The sequence below is a fragment of the Seriola dumerili genome, unplaced genomic scaffold (genome assembly GCF_002260705.1).
Source record: "Seriola dumerili isolate Sdu_G_001 unplaced genomic scaffold, Sdu_1.0 BDQW01000169.1, whole genome shotgun sequence".
Classification (NCBI taxonomy): domain Eukaryota; kingdom Metazoa; phylum Chordata; class Actinopteri; order Carangiformes; family Carangidae; genus Seriola; species Seriola dumerili.
Genome location: NW_019174424.1, coordinates 1,284,676 through 1,303,362, shown reverse-complemented (window position 1 = coordinate 1,303,362; position 18,687 = coordinate 1,284,676). Strand labels below are relative to the sequence as shown.

Here is an 18,687-nt window from a genome sequence, read left to right as displayed (position 1 = left end):
CTCTCTCTGATCTCCTGTGAAAGGTCTTTTGAAATGCTATGATAATGTTTGGCTTTAGTGCACCACAGAAAAGCACTGCTGTGTCAAAGCCTGTCATTATATCTCTCCCCCTCTCATCCAGTCCTCACCCCTCTGACAGCTGACTCTGGGTTTGGTAATATTCATGGATTCTGATGTCAGCGTAGTGTCCAAATGTGTCAGCTGAGACACTGATTGTTTGGCTAATCAATATTCTCCCAAAAGATTCCCCACATATTTCAAACGCAAGAATGATCTAGTTGCAAATTGTAATGTCCCAGAGTTTTTCCCTTTCTTTATTCAACAGCACATCCTCTCCATTGGTTAGAGTTGGTGAGGGTGGGGTCTCACTTAAGAGCCATTGACGTCGCCCTCTTTGGCAATGGCTTTTAACAGAGACGCAGTGAGTGTAGGAACAGAGAAAAGTGTTTTGAGACAAGGGGAAAAGTGGGAAAACAGAAACATGAAGTGGTGAGGAGGTTTGAAGTGTTCTGAACTGGTACACGATGTTGCTGTCGTGCTGTCCTGCGAGCTTCAAACCTATGTGGAGCCCCTGGAGTGGCTACGACTGGTGTCCTGTCGCGTTCACAGCAGCAACCAGTTGGTTTTGAGCATCAGTTGAGCGTTTCAGACAATACTCCTAATTCTTTATCTTCCTCTGAGTTACACACTCTACTTTTAACAGAGGAGCAGAGAGAGTGGACGTACCCAAACAAGTACTATGACCAAAGGATCCGCGCCCTGACGCGCCGCGGTGCGTGCATGTTGGACCGGTGAGAGTGTGGACTAGTATGAAGCGCCATGGCTTGGTGTGACCGCGGGGTTCAAACGCTGCTGGCCACCGTGGGGGCTTTCGCTGCCTTCAGCTTGATGACCATCGCCATCGGCACGGACTATTGGCTCTATTCGCGGGCGTACATCTGCAACGGCACCAATGCCACCACGGACGAGACCCAGCCGCAGCCCAAAACCAAGAAGGGCGATCTCACTCACTCCGGGCTGTGGAGAATCTGCTGTATTGAAGGTGAGTCTAGTCTCACTTTGGCTTCCTATACGCATGAAAGCCGTTAACATATACATGGCTCTGCATGGTAATTAAACATAGACTGCACGGTTCCCTGATGCTTTTGTATAACAAATAGTTGTAGTACCCGACGAGGAGTCTTTTGTTCCTCGGTGCGCACAATCATTTGAGCGCACAAAACACGCACTCCCTTTACGCACAGCAAATGTATCTATCGGGAGATGGGTGCACAACAAGAAAAAGAACATTAACCTGGAAGAACTTTCAAAGGTTATAGGTCGGATGGGGAAGGCGTATATATACACACAGGTTCGGATTTTAACAGCGCTGATCCACTGAATTGTCAGATCAACGAGAAACAAACGGACGGTGTCCAGCTAAGCGCTCAACTCAAGCTGTCTGCCAACTGTTACATCGCTTTGTTCAAGCACAGGGGCACACAATAAAACCCGGCGGTGTTATAGTCTGCTTAAGGATGCGATGCCAAACCGGCGCGTCTGAGCCCATTCACTTTTAAGCCGGGCGCTGCCAGGAAATGTGCGCACTATTAGTCTACTTTCATTCATGTCTTCATTGTATCCGATGCTGTTGCTTGGCAACATCCCTGAAATTGCTATGGAAACATGCCCGGTGATTTAAAAATAGATGACTCTGAGTTCACGTCATGTCCAAGCAAAACAGAAAAAAACCCTCTTTTTTGTAATAGAACATGAGGTAAAAATTCCACATTTCACCCGTTCCCCCGTTTGGAAAGGCTTTTTTGAAAAAAAAAAAATCATTTTACGCATTTGGTGTTTGAAAAAGAGTTTGCGTTGGCTGTGACGTCTTATTTCAGAGGCAGACAGACACTCATTCATTGACCAATCTTCCTTCCGGCCACCCCTTGACTCCTCGCCTCACCCATCAGTGCCTGAGTCGATGTGACTGGATGGTTTTCTTCATGGCACAAACGTCTGTCATGACGCACAAATTCAGAGAAAAAAGGTTCACAAACACATTGACATGTCCTGCTACACGAAAGTGAAGAAAAAAGGGGGAAAAAACTGAAGTATCTTACTTCAAGAATGTGTTTAGAGATGTTTTAAAAACACATCAAAGTTGACTAAATGTATCTTTAAATTCACTGCTGGCATCACATATGTGAAATTCAGTCATTATCAGTCAGTTCTGTGCATCAGGCATTACATTTACATTTTGCTCATTTGAGAGACGCTTTTATTCAAAGCGACTCACAAGTGAACATGACATGCACAGAAAAGATGTAGTATGAAGGAGGAGGCGTCCACCCTAAACACAGCACACTGTGATCCAGCGGCAGGTGAAACGGAGCTGCTGAGAAACGTGACACACAGCCTTATTGTCATTTCTGGAGCGTTAGCCTATTTTAGATACAGTAATAAAATTCAGAGGCCAAGATCAAAAACTTTTTTTTAACCTCATCAGCACTCACTTAGAAACTGAATTTTTTTCTTATATCCTCTTTTATGCATTTTCCTTTGACTGTGTTGTCTTAATACAGTTAGATTTTGTATTAACTCGTGTATTTATTTATTCATTAAAAGGCATCTGAATCAATTTTGTGTCTTCGCCCCAAAAACAGTGGAATATTCTACACTTTGTCCATCAAAAAGAAAAAAAAATACATGTATTTTGACAGAATCCAGAAAGTTTTACTGCCTTTGTAAAAAACAGTTTTGGTGTTGAGTGAGGTGTTCCTCAGCGTCTGCAGTTTATTCTGTGATTTGGTGAGCTTGTCTTCATTCACATTTTTCAGACTTACAGTAATGCCATCAGAGGCCACATATAGTCAGCTGTCATCAGTGATTAAGCTGTTCCTGGGCTCACCCTGTGCTGAAGATGCACGCTTTAGACACAAGTGAAGAGCATCCCGGTGTGTTATGACACTTGCAATTTATTGAGAGTCATGCTTGGCCAGGCACCTGTCTTGGATTATATCCTCTGAGACCCTAAGAAATCACAATACCTCACAAATGCCAAATACCAATTATTACATCGAGCGTGATTTCCCATCACAAAAAATGAAAGGTAATAATGAGAAGTAAATAATCAAAGTGGATTAATGACAGCAGAGACTCAATCGATGATGATGAGGCTGGGGGCAAAGACCGGCTCTGTGCAATGAGACTTCTTTTTGAAGGCATCATTTGCACAAAGAAAGGCCGGCTTAAAATATCGTTCCCTCCAGTGCTTATAGTTTCACTTCTGAGCTTCTGCTTAAAACTACAAGCTGCTGGACAGTGGCTCTGTTGTCATGGAGACTCATAAGTGTAGAGGAGAAGACAAAAAAGGATGACTCCCACCCCCCACCTCTCTTACACACACACACACACACACACACACACACACACACACACACACACACACACACACACACACACACACACACACCTATGGTCATAATGACCGAAACGCTGGGTTATTGACGGACACAGGTCCGTGTGCACCACAGCTATCGGGGAAAACATCACCACGTCTGGCTGAACAGATCGCAGGGACAACATGTCTTTCTGTCAACGATCAACACATCGTTGTAACACACACGGCGGCCGTCCTGAACTCTCTCGCCCCTTTTCTCCTCCCAGAACCATATAATTGAATGTGTGTTAGTGTTTCTAGCCGCCCTGCTCAACAAGCGTTACCTCTCCCTCAGCAGGCGTGCGTGACATTTAAGGAGCAGGCAGGGATATATTGAATGGGGCTACTTTACAGTGAGGTCAGCACTACCCTCATTTATGGAGTCCTTTTCATTTCTCAACAGCTGTTTTGGTTGTTTTTTTGTTTGTTTTCCCGCATGAAGATCGTGAGGCCAGGGTAGCACCCCTCCAGTGCACGGAGTGCGCCTAATTTACATGAGAATCGGCGGTGGATCAGAGGCCGATGCTCACGAGTAAATAAAACCAACTCTAAGCACGAGGAATAACCTAATGAATAATCCAATTAGCAGGTACTTGTTTACAGTAAACATCCCAGCTGGCGGTGGGTTGGCGTGTGATTGGCGAGGCAGAGCTGTTTTTCTTGGGGGACAGTGGAAGTGTGAGGTGGCCTTAGTTAAAGGGGGGGGGGGGGGGGGTCACTTTGCTGTTCCTAACGTGCTCCACAAGTCTGTAATTAAAACGCGACAACTGAGAAGCCATGTATGCGGGGGCACTAATTAACCAGCAGGCCCCAACTTCCACCTCAGTCAGTCCGTCCTCCTCTCCTCCGCTTGATGTGCACTCTCTCTTTTCATCCTTTTATAGGTTTAACTCCTCCATCCTCATCTTTCTTTTATCTCCCTCATCGTGGCTTTCTCTTCTGCTGTTTTAATGAACCCTCTGTCATGCCCACAAACCCCCACCTCTTTTCAGTTTTGGGGCACATTTAACTTCTCTTCTCCTCTCTTCTCTTCTCTAATAAAGTTTTGTTGTGTCATATGCAAGTGATGTTGTATGCAGTTTGCTATTGTTAGTAGCATTTTGGGAAATACACTCACTGACTTTCTTGCTGAGAGTTAGATGAGAAGATTCATATCACTCACATGCTCATATGCTAAGCATGAAACTACTGCCATTAACTAACTTCAGCTACATCCTACTACCTTTTAGAGTTTGGTTTATAACGCATCATCGAGCCCCTAAAATGGAGACTTTTGGAAACGCTGCTGGCCCCATTTCAGTTTGAAAAGTCTGAGGTTGAGTTTTAGTCTGGATGGCAGGAAACAGACTTTTGGAGACACTGACAAAAACACCCACATTCACTTCTTGATTGGGTCTTATCAGTCACAACATATCCTCCTCTGATTTGTCACGCTTCTATCACGTGACCCTTTCCCGGATGAAAACTACTATTTTAAAATGCAACATAATTTTAAAATGAAAACATATTCACGTGGCCGTCGCCTTAGCACAAAGACTGGAGGTGGGTGAAAAAAGCAATCCCCTCTCTGTCATTGAGTAGCATCTGCACATAATCCCCCAAAATGTCAAAATGTGTAATTCTTCCCTTCATTGTCCAGAAGCAGTAGTGGTGGTTTCACATGACATTCATCACCATTTTCTGTTGCTGGTTCACCCCTGAACCAGACGAGCTCTGGCTCCTTTAAGATCACGACCAACACAACATAAACAACATTTGCCATTTTCTGCAAACCTAATATAAAGATTTATTCACTATCTGGAGTTTACACTGGTTCTCCAATTGGTGAAAAAAAGCTTCAAAAAGACAGTGCTTTTTTTGGATGTATACCTGGTTTACCACCTGATAAAATGGAAAAGGAAATGTTCTTAACCAGAATACCAATCTGAATCACTTCATTTTAATTTCAGTGACAGGGATTTGTCATGACACACTGATTTTATATTACACACAAACAAGATGCGAAAGTAAAAGAAAGAAGTTGGATATATGGAAGAATTCATAAAAATCTATTTTCGATATTCCTGAGTGACTGTTGACCTCGTCGTCATTGTAAGACTTTATACACGATGATGAAGGTTTTGAGCACACAGGAAAAATACAACGTAAAATATGTAACTGAGCACCTATGGACCGCAGTGCTAAAGACCTTTCACTTTAATCCATGCTCAAACAAAACGACCTTCAGCTTGTTGAGAATCCATTACATATTAACATTTTTACAAGTAAGTGACAACGCACGACAGCCTTCACAACACACTACATGTGCATTTTCTCCAGACAACGTGGCTACACATGCACAGTCTACCCCAAGCAGAGCTGTGTTTCAAGAATTTGCTGCCTGGTGACAATTTAATTAACCAACTGTCAGTCATATCAACACTGAATCACTGATGTCTGCGCCAAATTGCTTTTCTTTCATCCTCACTTGGCCTGAAAAAAAAAAAAAAATGGAAGGGATTGTTTGATTGCACTGATTTTTTTTTTTCATATTCTGCCCTGGCATTCCTTGCTTCCAAAGTAATAAATGTATGTGTTGCTAAGTCTGTGTGAGTTGTGCGTGCATGTCTGCATTTGATATGAAGCCCCAGTAACAGCGCTCTATCTGTTTACAGCTTTATAAAACCTAATCATCCCACCTGCTGTAAGCCACAGAGCGTTCTCCCTCGGCTGTGGTCACACTTTTCCGTCGCAGGTCTAAAAGCAACGAGGATAAGAACGGAAGCAAAGTGGAACAAGGTGTTGTTACTCCTGCTGATTGTAGTTCTGTTGCTTGAGGTATATCACCCACTGGAGGCTATACACAGTTCAAATGAAAAGCAATATTAAAGTCACTTTTGATTGGTTTATTCATCAGTCTAGTTGCAGAGCTATTGATGTGTGAAAATGAGGTAGTGGGGGCATGTGTCACATGGAGCTTGTTGTCATGATATACTGTACTCCTGGAGACACCAGAGAAAGCAAGTGTTGGACTCTGATGAGACAATGCTATTGGTGTATTCCACTGAGGCTGCGCCCTTATTGGCTGAGCTAATTCAAAATAATGACGATGTGCATCATCCTGTTGCCAGTGGCACCACTGCTGTGACAGCTGCTCCCAATACAATATGTGTTTATGTTTGTACACATGTCTGCTTGCTTTCATGTGCATGTGTCCGTTGGTGTTTGCAGTCATGTACTATTAAGAGGTGACAGATCTGTGAAAGGCAAAGTGGGGTTTGCCAGGGAAGTGCCGCCTTTTATTTGGTGGGTATCATAATACAATGAAGATGTCAAAAGCATCCTTGGAAATTGTTTATGTAAATGAGCTTATTAAAGACTAACAGTGGTTGCCATGGAGAGGAGGAGGAGATGCTCAGCATGGGGCTTTTGCAACTCCAGTCAGGCCCAGGGAACCCATTATTTCCCATGTAATGTGTTGACTGTGTAAGATTAATTCACAATTTCTCACAACACAATCACCTTGTAACATCCCCCAGATAAACACTTTTTCTATCATCTCTATTCATCACCAACACCTTCAAAACATTAACCATGATCAGCTGATTGTATGCTGACTGGCCAAGCCCCTGGCTTTAACAACTGTCCTCCCACCTTTATTGCATGATCCACATTTTGCCCTTTAAAGCTGTCTCTGCCTTTCTTGATTTCTCTCTTGCTGATTTCCTACTCTCTTCTGCTGGCTTCCCTGAGTCCCTCTTCAATGTAACCTCTACTACACCCCCCCCCAATCATTCCTCTACTCTGTGCCTTTGTTGTTTAATTTCCTCGTACCTTCTTCCCTTCCTCCCCACTCCTTCCCTCCCTCCCTCCCAGCTTGTCAGTATTCAGACTTTATTTCATTTCACGAAGAGTCCATCTGACAGCCTGCGCACGCGCGCACACACACACACACACACACACACACACACACACACACACACACACACACACACACACACACACACACACACACACACACAAATACAAATGCACACACACAAATACAAATGCACACACACACACACACACACACACACACTCTAACTGTAGACATTCAGCTGATAACTGTCACTCATAAATCACGAGCCTTGAGGCCTCGGCTTATAATCAGATTCCAAATCAGCTGCAATATTGCCTTCAATTTCTTCCATTCTCTATCACACACATGCACACAAACACACACAACAGAAGAGTCGCACAAGGCTGGATTGGCTGGGTCTAGACTCGAACAGAGGAGGGAGAATATTATGTACAAGTCAAAATTAATAGTAGCGTTCTGGGTTCACAGTGTAAGGTGTGTTTTGTTTTCAGTTTTTAAAAACGTGTAAAAGCAGTTTGATATTTCACTTTCACTAGTACAAAAGACACAACTATCGACACAGACACACACACACACACACACACACCCACAGAGGCGTACAAAAATGTACATGTGAAATCAGCTACAAGCAAGCATGCAGCGTTTACACAGCAATTAGCAGGACAGCAAAGGTGTCTGTGTTTTTGTTAACCTCACTGTTTTTTGATCTAACCACGTGAGCCATATGTGTTTTTTTCACCAGGCACAAAGTCTCACATTGCTGCTTAAAATAGTTCATAGCCCTTTTTTCCATCAGTGACTAGACACAGAAACTTGTGCTCCATTTCCACCGACTGATTTGACGCTAATTAATTTGATGTCCCTTATTAAGCAGCAGACCCAGTTAATGGAAGCAAGCCTGCCCTTAAAAGCTGTGCCACAGACAATGACAGTTGTCCTGCTCACCCATGGGCACCTGGGAAATAGAGTTGACAGGTGTCAGTTGTTGGCGGAGTCAGTTAATGGGAAGGTTGACATTTATACAGTGGTCGGTCCGTCCCTAATCTCTGCTGCCTTTTAGGCTATTAGGGATAAAAGAAGGACTTTGTATTTTTGAGGTGGGATAAATGAAAGTCTTTCTTGCTTACAGAGATACAGGCTAAGCTCAACTGAGGTTTAGCCAATGACCATTTGCAAAACCCCCTTCACCAAACAATGAATGTCCAGTCATAGTTTAACAGCGATAATTAGGCTCAGCATGTCTGCAATAGATTTTTTTTACACGCTGAAGAACGGGTTCAAGGGATACTTGGCATTTAAAGCGTTTGAAGGGTGGTGTCCCTTTAATCTATCCCTTTCAAAACCAAAAACACAAGGGCAAAAGTTTAAGGAAAGGATTATCTGTTCCAACTAATCTGCTGTAATGCAATCTGATTTGTTATTATGTCTGGCTAACTGGCTCATCACCTTAGGTTACATCCACAGTAATATATTTTTAGTTTTAAAAAGCACCACGTTTGCTATGTTTACGCCTGATGTCCACGCTACTCCGGAGTTTTCGAGCCCCTAAAATGGAGACCTTTTCGAAACGACGACGCAGACACCCACCTCGCCTCCTGATTGGCTCTTAACAGTCTCAACTACCAGCGGCGAATGCAACATAGCTAAGAAATTACAAGCGTTGCTAACCTTGCTGTCTTTGCTAGCAGCTATTTTGAAGTTAAATTTTGGATTTTAATGTGACAACTGCCTTTTCTGCTCCTCGTACATAGTTGAGGATTTTCTGCATTAACCAACTACAGAGTAGACAATCTACTTCCTGTTTACACTGGCACACGCATGCCCAGTATAACACAAGACAACTGGAAATATGTAAAAGTCAGCCAATGAGGAGACACTGTTTTAAACCAACTCCTGGAGCTAACATTAGCTTGAATTGTAAGCTAGCTAGCTGATAAAATATGCCAAAGACAGTTATAGAAAGTGTCATTTTAGCAAAATCGAAATTAGAAGCCTGCTTGAGTCCACCTTCACATGAAATGAAAGACTAATGGCTTTAGAAATTTCACTACCAAGATTTCAAGGGGTAAATATGCTGCTGTTATCACTGTACACTTCATTATGTGCTCTGCAAGAACCAAACACTTGACAGCCGTAGCAGCAGTAACTAAGGCTGGTGGGGCTTAGCAAACGGCCCATTGCTTTTCCGTCTCTGGGATTCAGACAAATGCAAAGACCCGCACGTGAACACATAATGCAGAGAAAAACATTGTTATGCTTATGTAAAAATATGAAAATTAAACCACAGCCCAGCCCACTTTTTAGTACCATGGGTGTTGTTTGCTGAATGACTAAAGTGTTGGGGGTGTTCACAGTCCAAATGGTGAATGAATAGCCAAAGAGCTCCCAGCATTAACACCACTGCACCGAGTACATCCATTAAGGCCACCCCCATTCCCTTTCTCTCTAGACAAGGTGTTGTTTATACCCCCTGCTCAATTATTGCTATAGACTTCTCTCAGCTTTAACCTCTCTCTGTCTCTCTCACTCTCACCCTCCACTCCATTCTCTCGTTCTAACTCACCTCGGCATTAAAAATCTTCCTGCACACAGTCTTTTGTTGTTCAAGTAGGCTCCTTGTTCCTCCCAGCACTCAACCATTTACCTGAGCCTGATTAGGACATGCGCCACGACCCATCAAATCCCTGCGGGCAATGCAATCTTAATCGCACAACCGTGTAGCCTAGCGAGCGTATGCACTGATCCTCGAAACACAAACTACCCCTCCCCACGTGGACTTTCTTCTGCAAATATGTGTGCACTGAGCTGTGAGCTTTAGTTTGCAGGGATTCATGGTTGACCCAGGGAGCTATCAACAACAGTTTCAGTCAAAGGTCAATGGTTGAAAGTGAAAATCATAGAGAGAGTAATGAGTTAATCCTAGAGAGAATGTAGCTTTTGTGTGCCATATGAAGGAATCCAATTTAATCTATCTAATGCAAACAATGAGCTTGAGATTCAATTTAACACTGAAAGAAAAAGGGGAAAAATGGTGCTTAATAGAAAAGAGGAAAAGCTTTAATGGGGCTATAACAACAATCCACAGTGTATTTTCAATGAGTTAAAATTCGACTATTAAACAGTATAAATAACACTTGCCTGACTGTGCTATTCATTGCTAACAGTTGACCAAATTAACCTCAATGGAAGACAAAGTTCAGTTAAATCAGAAAGGCTGTGTTTCCCTTTTATGTCCTGCTGCTCCTGTTGCCTTTTTGTAACAAGGAGGCAGCAATGCCAAGATGTGAAAAATGACCAGAGTTCGTGTGCGAGGTGACTCCCCACTCCATCCTCTTTTATCTGAGACAAGAGCACAGGAGCGTCGTACTCCGGTGGACACAGTTTAACAAAAACAGTTCACCGGCTATAGGGAGCAAATGTGGCTCTGACTCCAGCACCCACACATCCTTCAGCCAGCTGAAACCAACCTCACTTTGATCAATTCACAACAAAAATGCCCCCCACCCAAGCACTGAATAAATCCGGTTTAACTTCGGCTTGCTTCAAGAGGTGATTAATGCATATGTGCTTTCTGTTCCTTGGTTGAACAATCTTCATCCCCTAATGCATATATACAGCGTAACACTGTTAAAGCGCACTGATGTGTACAGTGGGCTCTACTTCATATTTGATGTGGAGACTCAGTCCTTCTGTCTTTTTGCCCTGCAGGTATCAATCAAGGCAGCTGTTACAGAATCAACCATTTCCCTGATGACAACGACTACGACACAGACAGCTCTGAATACCTGCTGCGTAAGTGCTCCTCGCTCGTCCTCTTTGTCTGGCATTGTGAGAACTGTCGCTCTGATATTTTTAAGGCCAAGCAGGCAGTTCGCCGACCTTCGTCGTCTTACTATGTAGGTCTGAGAGCAGTCTTCAAACAGAGATTGATAAATAAACAACAAAGGCATGAAATGAGAAATGTGACAGCGGGACAGGATTTAAATATATCCACAGTTGCGTTACAAGTTACAACTCATGATACTTTTAATTAATTCATTAATTAATTTACTTGTGTCTGTTTGGATTTCCGACATTGTTATTCCTCACAGATGTCCTAGTCATAATTAATTACCTCCGTTTTTAATGAGGAAATTCAAGGTAGCCTTGCCAAACTCAACCACAAGATAAAGCCAACTGTATCAATTTTGTCTGAAAAAAGCCTTAATTTGCAAGAATTTGATTGGTTCTTTATGAATGCAATGTTCCTCATTTGCTCATCAATTAGCTCCAACCCTACAAAAGATAACTTGACACTGTGGTATCAAACATGCAGCTCAGACATAGAAGAGGCTCATTATTATTTTCTTGTTAAAATGTGGAAGTATTAAAAAGGCGTGAAAAATACTGTACAATTTGCAGTGCACACACTCGCACAGTTTTTTTGTTTGTCTGTAATTTCATTTTTTAATTACTATGAATGATGCTATTGCAGAATCCGAAGCTCATTTGCATGTTCCTCTATTTTTTTCTGTTATATATTTCTATCATATTGTGAGCTGTAGAAGAAGAACTTACTCTCTTTTGTAGTGAAGACTCTGCTTGCAGTAAAAATGTGTGGCTACATGGTGAGACAAAATTCTTGTTAAATCCGGTCTAAACCAATCTGCTCCTTTTTTAAAATTCAAGGTATTCTTCTGTGAAAACTGGTCAAAGAGAATGACCAGGCTTACACATAAATTGTGATTAGTTATTAGATTATATTTGGGATATTCAATCAGCAAAAGACCTTCATTTAAAGCACAGCCAATTCAGGATCTGCCTAATATGCAGAGAAGAACAAAGAAGACTTATCAGACTTTGGCCAAAGTCCAAACTCAGTCCATTAGCAAGACTAAATAAAAAGAGGGCTTAATAAAAGACTTTACAGTTGAATAAGCTCGTCCATCCTTGGAAACCTGCAAAATGGCACAGTGATTCATTTCTGGGGAGGTGATAGTCAGTGAGAGCTCTTGTTACATCCCACAGCTGATTAGCAAAGCTTTGTCACAACAAGGCCCCAAAGTACAAATGATAATGGAGTTCTCAATAATGGATGGAGAAGAGGTGGAGAAGAGTTGGAACTGGATAGATGAGGGTTCAGCAGGGTAATGAAAATTCAAATTATTTAAAAGAGTCTTGTTTTTTTTTTACAAAAGCAGTGTCATTAAAATTATTCACAAATTCCATACCCTATTTGTCTGTTATGAATCTATTTATTGTTGCATTCTGGTGTCTATAAAATGCCTTATGATTGAATCTATTGATTGGTGGATTGATTTATTCATCTGTATTCATGTTGTTTTACTAACCAGCCTCTTTTTTTGCCCAATCAAATATTGGTTGAAACCATTTACAGTGGCTTACTTCACTTATCAATCTCTTTGTCTCTGCAGGTATCGTTCGTGCCTCCAGTGTGTTCCCCATCCTCAGTACCATCCTGCTGATGCTGGGCGGCTTGTGTGTTGGCGTGGGTCGAGTCTACAACAAGACAAACAACGTCCTACTCAGCGCAGGCATTCTCTTCGTCGCTGCAGGTGAGCTGGAGGATTGCACACACTGTCATCCGTGCACACAGCAAGGACCAATCATGTGAGGGGCCGGGGGTTTGATAATGCAGAAAGGCATTATCAAACCCCCGCAGGTGCCCCCGATGTGGCACCTGCGGTCACACATTGTACTTCATCAATGGTGCAATCATAAAGACGAGCTTCAATATCCACCGAAGAAGGTCAGCATCTCCATTCATCACACACCTCACACACAAGTGAAGAGGACCCACATATCATTAAGGGCCCCGGGAGTGATGAGAGTCCTGTAATCACTGGCTGATGATAGTGGAAGTTCAGGGGGTTTCATCATCATTACTGATAACGTCATGGATGATTGATCATTGGCTCTTCCTCTTCGCTTTTCCTTATACTTGTTTATTTACACTTTATACTTATTTCTTGTCTGTCTGTTTTTTATCATCAGGTCTGAGCAACATAATTGGCATCATTGTCTACATCTCCAGCAATGCAGGAGACCCCAGTGATAAACGTGACGATGACAAGAAATACACTTACTCCTACGGCTGGTCCTTCTACTTTGGTGCCCTCTCCTTCATTGTGGCCGAAACGGTGGCCGTCCTCGCCATCAACATCTACATTGAGAGAAACAAGGAGATCCGCTGGAAGGCACGGCGTGAGTTCATTCGCTCACTCTCGTCCTCCTCCCCGTACTCAAGGATACCGAGCTTCCGTTACCGCCGGCGGACGTCGCACGCCAGCTCTCATTCTACAGAGGCGTCCCGGGAGAACTCGCCGGTGGTCGGTCTGAAGGGGGCGCCATCCTCCAGTGGGCCCCTGGACGAGCTGTCCATGTACGCCCTGGCGAGGGATAGTGTGACGGAAAACACGTACAGCCCTGAACATGAGGCGGCTGCTGAGTTCCTCCAGGTCCATAACTGTTTCCCCAATGATTTAAAGGACGGGGTGAATCGCAGGACCACACCGGTGTGAGTGGCATATTGTTGGGCTCGAGGTTCACCTGGTGGAGGATGAACAGGAAATTCTGGAAAAGTCATTGGGCTGACCTGCTGGGGCCTGAGTGCTTGTGATAGCCTGCCATCTTAGAGGCACAGATTTCAGAGAGACTGTCCTTTTCGAAAGGACCAGAGGGAGACGAGAGGACGGTCAGCTGGATAGAGGATGAGCCATTTAAGAGAAGCTGATTATTTACCTGCTTGTAGAGACCATCAAAGCAGAATAGCGTTACCATTGTCTGTGCTGTAGCCAATGCAAAGTTAGTGTTATCTTTCAACTGTGTCAAAATGTTTCAATGAACAGTGTGTGGATCACAACCCTTTGTTTGTGTAATGGTCACTACACATTGTGGGCAAACTTGAGAGTGAAGCGTAGTGGTGTGCCAAACAACATAACAGTATTCTACCTGTAAATTATTTAACAAGGTGCTAAATGAAATATATTCTTCAACTTGAAGGTGTTCCATATGTGTGTGAAGTTAAAATGTGGACCTCTCTCCAGAGTTTGTATTGTGTCCTCATAACCAGTTTGGTCTTGCCTTATATTCATGGGTTTGAAAGAGACAACAGGGCGTCTCTCAGCACTGTCCTTTAGAATAATATATAGCCTTTTAAACAAACACAAATTATATATGTTTTTAACGCATCTTTTTTCACGGGAGTCAGTGTCTTTGCAAAATGTTTCTCATGTTGAGTTGTAGTGTTACGAATGTTTAGTATTTTAGCACATTGTACAAGTCGACCATCCAGTCCTCCAAACAATATGAAAGGTTTTCTCTCCCCCGCTGCCGCTTCCTTAATCCTTTTCTTCTCTGACATTTGTCAGTGGAACAAAATGTTCTTTTTGTCAGTGGAACACCTCTGTTCAATGGCCCCTTTTTACTCACTTCCATATCAGTCCGCCATCCTTCCATCACAACCCCCTGATGGATGTGACATTGTGTTTGTGCCTGTCACAAGAGAGGAGCAGCTGACGAGAAGGGGGGTGCCCAGAACTGTGAAAACGGCACAGGTCAGGACTTCCGTTTGCTCTGAATGGATCCCAAGCATCCAGAGTGTTAAATGGATAAGGATCAGAGTCAGGCGGAGAATGCATGTCTGTCTATCACACCGCCTGTGAGTCCATCTGGCTGCCTTTCCCCGCTCCCATGTGAAACAGAGGCCCCAGACAGAGGCAGAGGGAGCTGTCTGCGACTGCGTCCCTGAAGGATTTGGCTCTAATAACCAGGCGTGTGTGCCTACTGTCGTCCTGCATGTCCATCTCTGCTCTTTCTTTTAGTTCTCTCAGGAAATGCTGTGCTGTTGTGGCAAGTCAAAAACTTTTGAGGTACCCTCCTTGCTTTGTGGTAGTGCTGGGAAATGGACAAGTGATAAAGACAAACCTGGTGAAAATGATTTGAGAAAAAAAAGGCATTATTGTATTTAGAAATTGCTGTGAGTGTCTGCTTGAGCTTGCTCCAAGAACCAGCTGGGGTGGGTTTTTTCAGTCTTAGGGCTATTGGTTGGTTCTAGTTTGGCAAGCGAGCTCACTCAACCACACATTAGTATTTGAGTGTATTTAGTGTGTTTGATATTCCATTAGAGATACCACTTCATATACCGGACTGGGCTCATGTAAGAGAAAGCCATCAGTATGATCCATTCTGAGTGTAGATCTTACATTTTTATAATACAGTGTGGGGAAAAAATCCAAATGTGTTTGTATGTTATGTAAAGCTGTAAAGTTGTATATAAAAGTACAATAAAAAAATACAAAAAAAAACAAAAAAAAAAAAATCGAATACTCAATGTGCAAACATATGAACATAGTCTTCAAAGCATTATTTTACTGAACTATGTCTCAATAATAATGCCTTGATGCAATCTGGCATTGGCCATACAATTCAATTTACCATTTTATATTCAGGTAAACACTTATTTTGCTGTTATCAGTCAAAAAAAAGTAACTCTAGCTATTGAATATTCTGTTTTGTAAGGTGAAGTATAGTAAGTACATTTAGGAGAAGATACTATATTTTCTATTCCATGTGTATGTGGCAGCTGTGCTTTACTGAATGTGCTTATATTGATTAATGGCTTACTATTGTTGTGAAATAAGCACATTGTCAATTTTTTTTAAAGAAATTAATTAAACACTTGAGCATGGATGTTCAGAAGTGAAGGTGCTAATTTGGGGAAGTTGCATAATAAAAAAAAATACAGGGAAAGAAGCTGAGGCACTTGTTGTGTTGTATAAAAGAATAACTCCTTGCCCTAGATACAGTACATTTCAAGCACAAACCTACTGAATTTACATCACTATTAAATGTATTTTCAATTCTTTGATATTGGATAGTAGAGTGCCTCTCTTTTATTTCTGATATACTGCATTTATTGTTCCACTCAAACAAGCATTTTTTTTTAAATCTCAATTTATTTAATCTGAATTGAAAAACCCAAAACAGACTGTACATAGACAAATAAATTAAATCAGGGTCATGTTTTTTTGTGCTTTAGTGGGGATTTCTTTTAACAAGACTAACAGTCTATACAGCCATGCTAGCAGCTCTGTGGTGCTGTGAGGTAACTGCTAATGTCAAAATGCTAACATGTTGGCAGTGACAATTTTAACATGCTGACATTTAGCAGATGTGCTGTTTACCATTTGCTAATTAGCAAGTGTTAGCACGCTAAACTAAAATGTCACCGTTTTAGTTTAGCGTGCTGACATTTGCTCATGAGCAGTTAGCACAAAGTACAGCTGAGGCACATGGGAGTGTTGTTCGTTTTGCAGGTATTTGGCCATAAACCAAAGTATTAGACAAAATACAACTTTAACCTAATGGTGGCGCTTGTGTAAATGTTAAAGGATATCCAAAGTTATTACAATTAATCCTCTGGGAAAATGCTCTGAACAAAATCTCACGACAGTCCATCAGATAGTTAGATATTTCAGTCTAAAAAAGATGGCTGATCGATCAATCGACCGACAGGCTGACATTGTCAACCCAAGAGCAATGCTGCTGACATGGTTAAAAATCCACTAGTCTGGAGAAAGTGATGTGACAGCCCTCCATCTATGTATAAAAAATTAAGATACAGATGTACAGGAAATGTATATAGGAGTTATGCACAAATAATTACAGCCATAAACTTTCACCTCAGTGGGACCTGTTTTCCGTTGCAGTGTTTCATTCAGATTTCTGTGGCCGACCTTCTCCTGGGTCCTGAATGCCTCTTCATATCCGCTGCATAAGACAGAATCACTGTCATCTCCGAATAAGCTACGAGCTACTTCAGCCTCGGAGTCTCCACGTTGTTTTGCAAAGAAATAAATCATAAGTGTAAGTACTAATGGCAGCGCTCTTAGATCAAAGTGTTATCTCAGTGAGATGCCACCTGACAAAATGAAGCCATTTTTTTTTTTTATCTCAGCAGTCTCCCACCTGATTCAATCAGTGGGCGAAGTGAACCTTTCTTCTCTCAATGTGTGTGAATCATATAATATACTGACTGAAGGAAAGAAGGGATTGTGGGCAGAGAAATAAGGTTAGAAGTTAATGTCTTTTTACAGCATCAAGTGTTTTTACTTTTCAAAGCAAAATGCAAGCTTTTACACTCCTTGGATTGAATTCTTTTACCATTGGTTCTGCTTTTCAAATGTTTCTGTATTTGGTCATGTGCAACTATAACAGCAGCTTCTGTTTTCATAGTTCAAAATACAGAGCATTCTCTAATTCAAATGGACCCAGCAGTCAGATAGTTATATTCAGTGAAGTATGGTGTGCCCCATATAAAACAAATAATTAAATAAATGAAAACACATTACCCTGTCTCATATGTGTAATTATGCTGGTGAGATTTCATTTGGTGTAAGAGGAATCAGAGCTGTTCTGTTTATCTAGCTGGGGAAATTATCTTTTGAAAGCAATATCTGATGTTGCAGTACAACAGCTATATCAGCCCCTTGTAATTTCCACCTAATTTCATTTTTCTTCAATCCGTCCTCATTAACTCGCATTTCACTGTCCCACATCACGGAACCTCTGCCTCATGTAGATCGATGGCCAAAGCTTGCACTAGAACGGGTCAAATGGGGTTGAGGGTGGCGCCACCAAGGCAAACATGTGTGGTAGATGATCCCGTTGTTTTAGAGAAGAATATCAACGTGACCCTCATAGAAATGGCCTCAGGGCATGGGTAATCTAATTTAGCTTGAGTGATGTTGCCTGTCATTAGCAGATGAATAGAGGCGGGTCTCTCTGAAGGCTATGCAATCTATTCTGCTATGGGTAAAATTAGCCACCAATTAAGGTTGTTTTTCATCCTGGAATAAAAATTCTAACAGGGAAGCTGCCAGCTGTAATTGAAGTTAATCACTGCTGAGTTCAGACTTGTCAATCCTGATTTCGGCAGAAGTGATTTTGTATGTTTCCGTCATTGCACCGACAGTTATGGTATTGCCAGTGATATTTCTGGTAATGTTGATAACGATCCAGTGAGTGGCACTCATGCTTTCTTGCCAGGTGTTGTCATCTGTTTCCAGTGTTTCGCCTCCCTGTTCTGTTGACATGGGGGGGGGGGTGATCCCCCCGTATCGCAGATGACGTGTCGCCCACTGTCATCCACACTGCAGGCTGTTGCTTGGAGACTTTGCAGCTGTGAGCCGTTTGGTCTCTCCACAGTCTCCAGGGGGCCATGAGCAAATGAAGCAGGTCAGAGGGTCACCCAGTAAGACAGGCTGCGCCAAAAGTATTATTACACACTTAGAGACAAGCGGTTGCTACCACAGCCTCAGCAAGGGACTCGTCCTCTGGGAGAAAAAAAGCCGTTTTGCTGCAAATGCATCCAGGTGCAACGTGATAATGAACACAACTGTCTCTCATCTCCTCGCAACCCCCCCCT

General features: G+C 42.4%; 1 protein-coding gene across 1 annotated transcript; it reads left to right on the top strand.

Annotated features, from left to right (window-relative positions):
• Positions 1–819: 819 nt before the first annotated feature.
• On the top strand, positions 820–14,044 carry LOC111227134 (voltage-dependent calcium channel gamma-4 subunit-like). The gene is made up of 4 exons (XM_022752544.1): positions 820–1,042; positions 10,968–11,051; positions 12,674–12,814; positions 13,254–14,044. The coding sequence occupies exons 1-4, from the start codon at positions 820–822 to the stop codon at positions 13,778–13,780; spliced, it is 975 nt and encodes a 324-aa protein (XP_022608265.1). The 3' UTR covers positions 13,781–14,044.
• Positions 14,045–18,687: the final 4,643 nt, after the last annotated feature.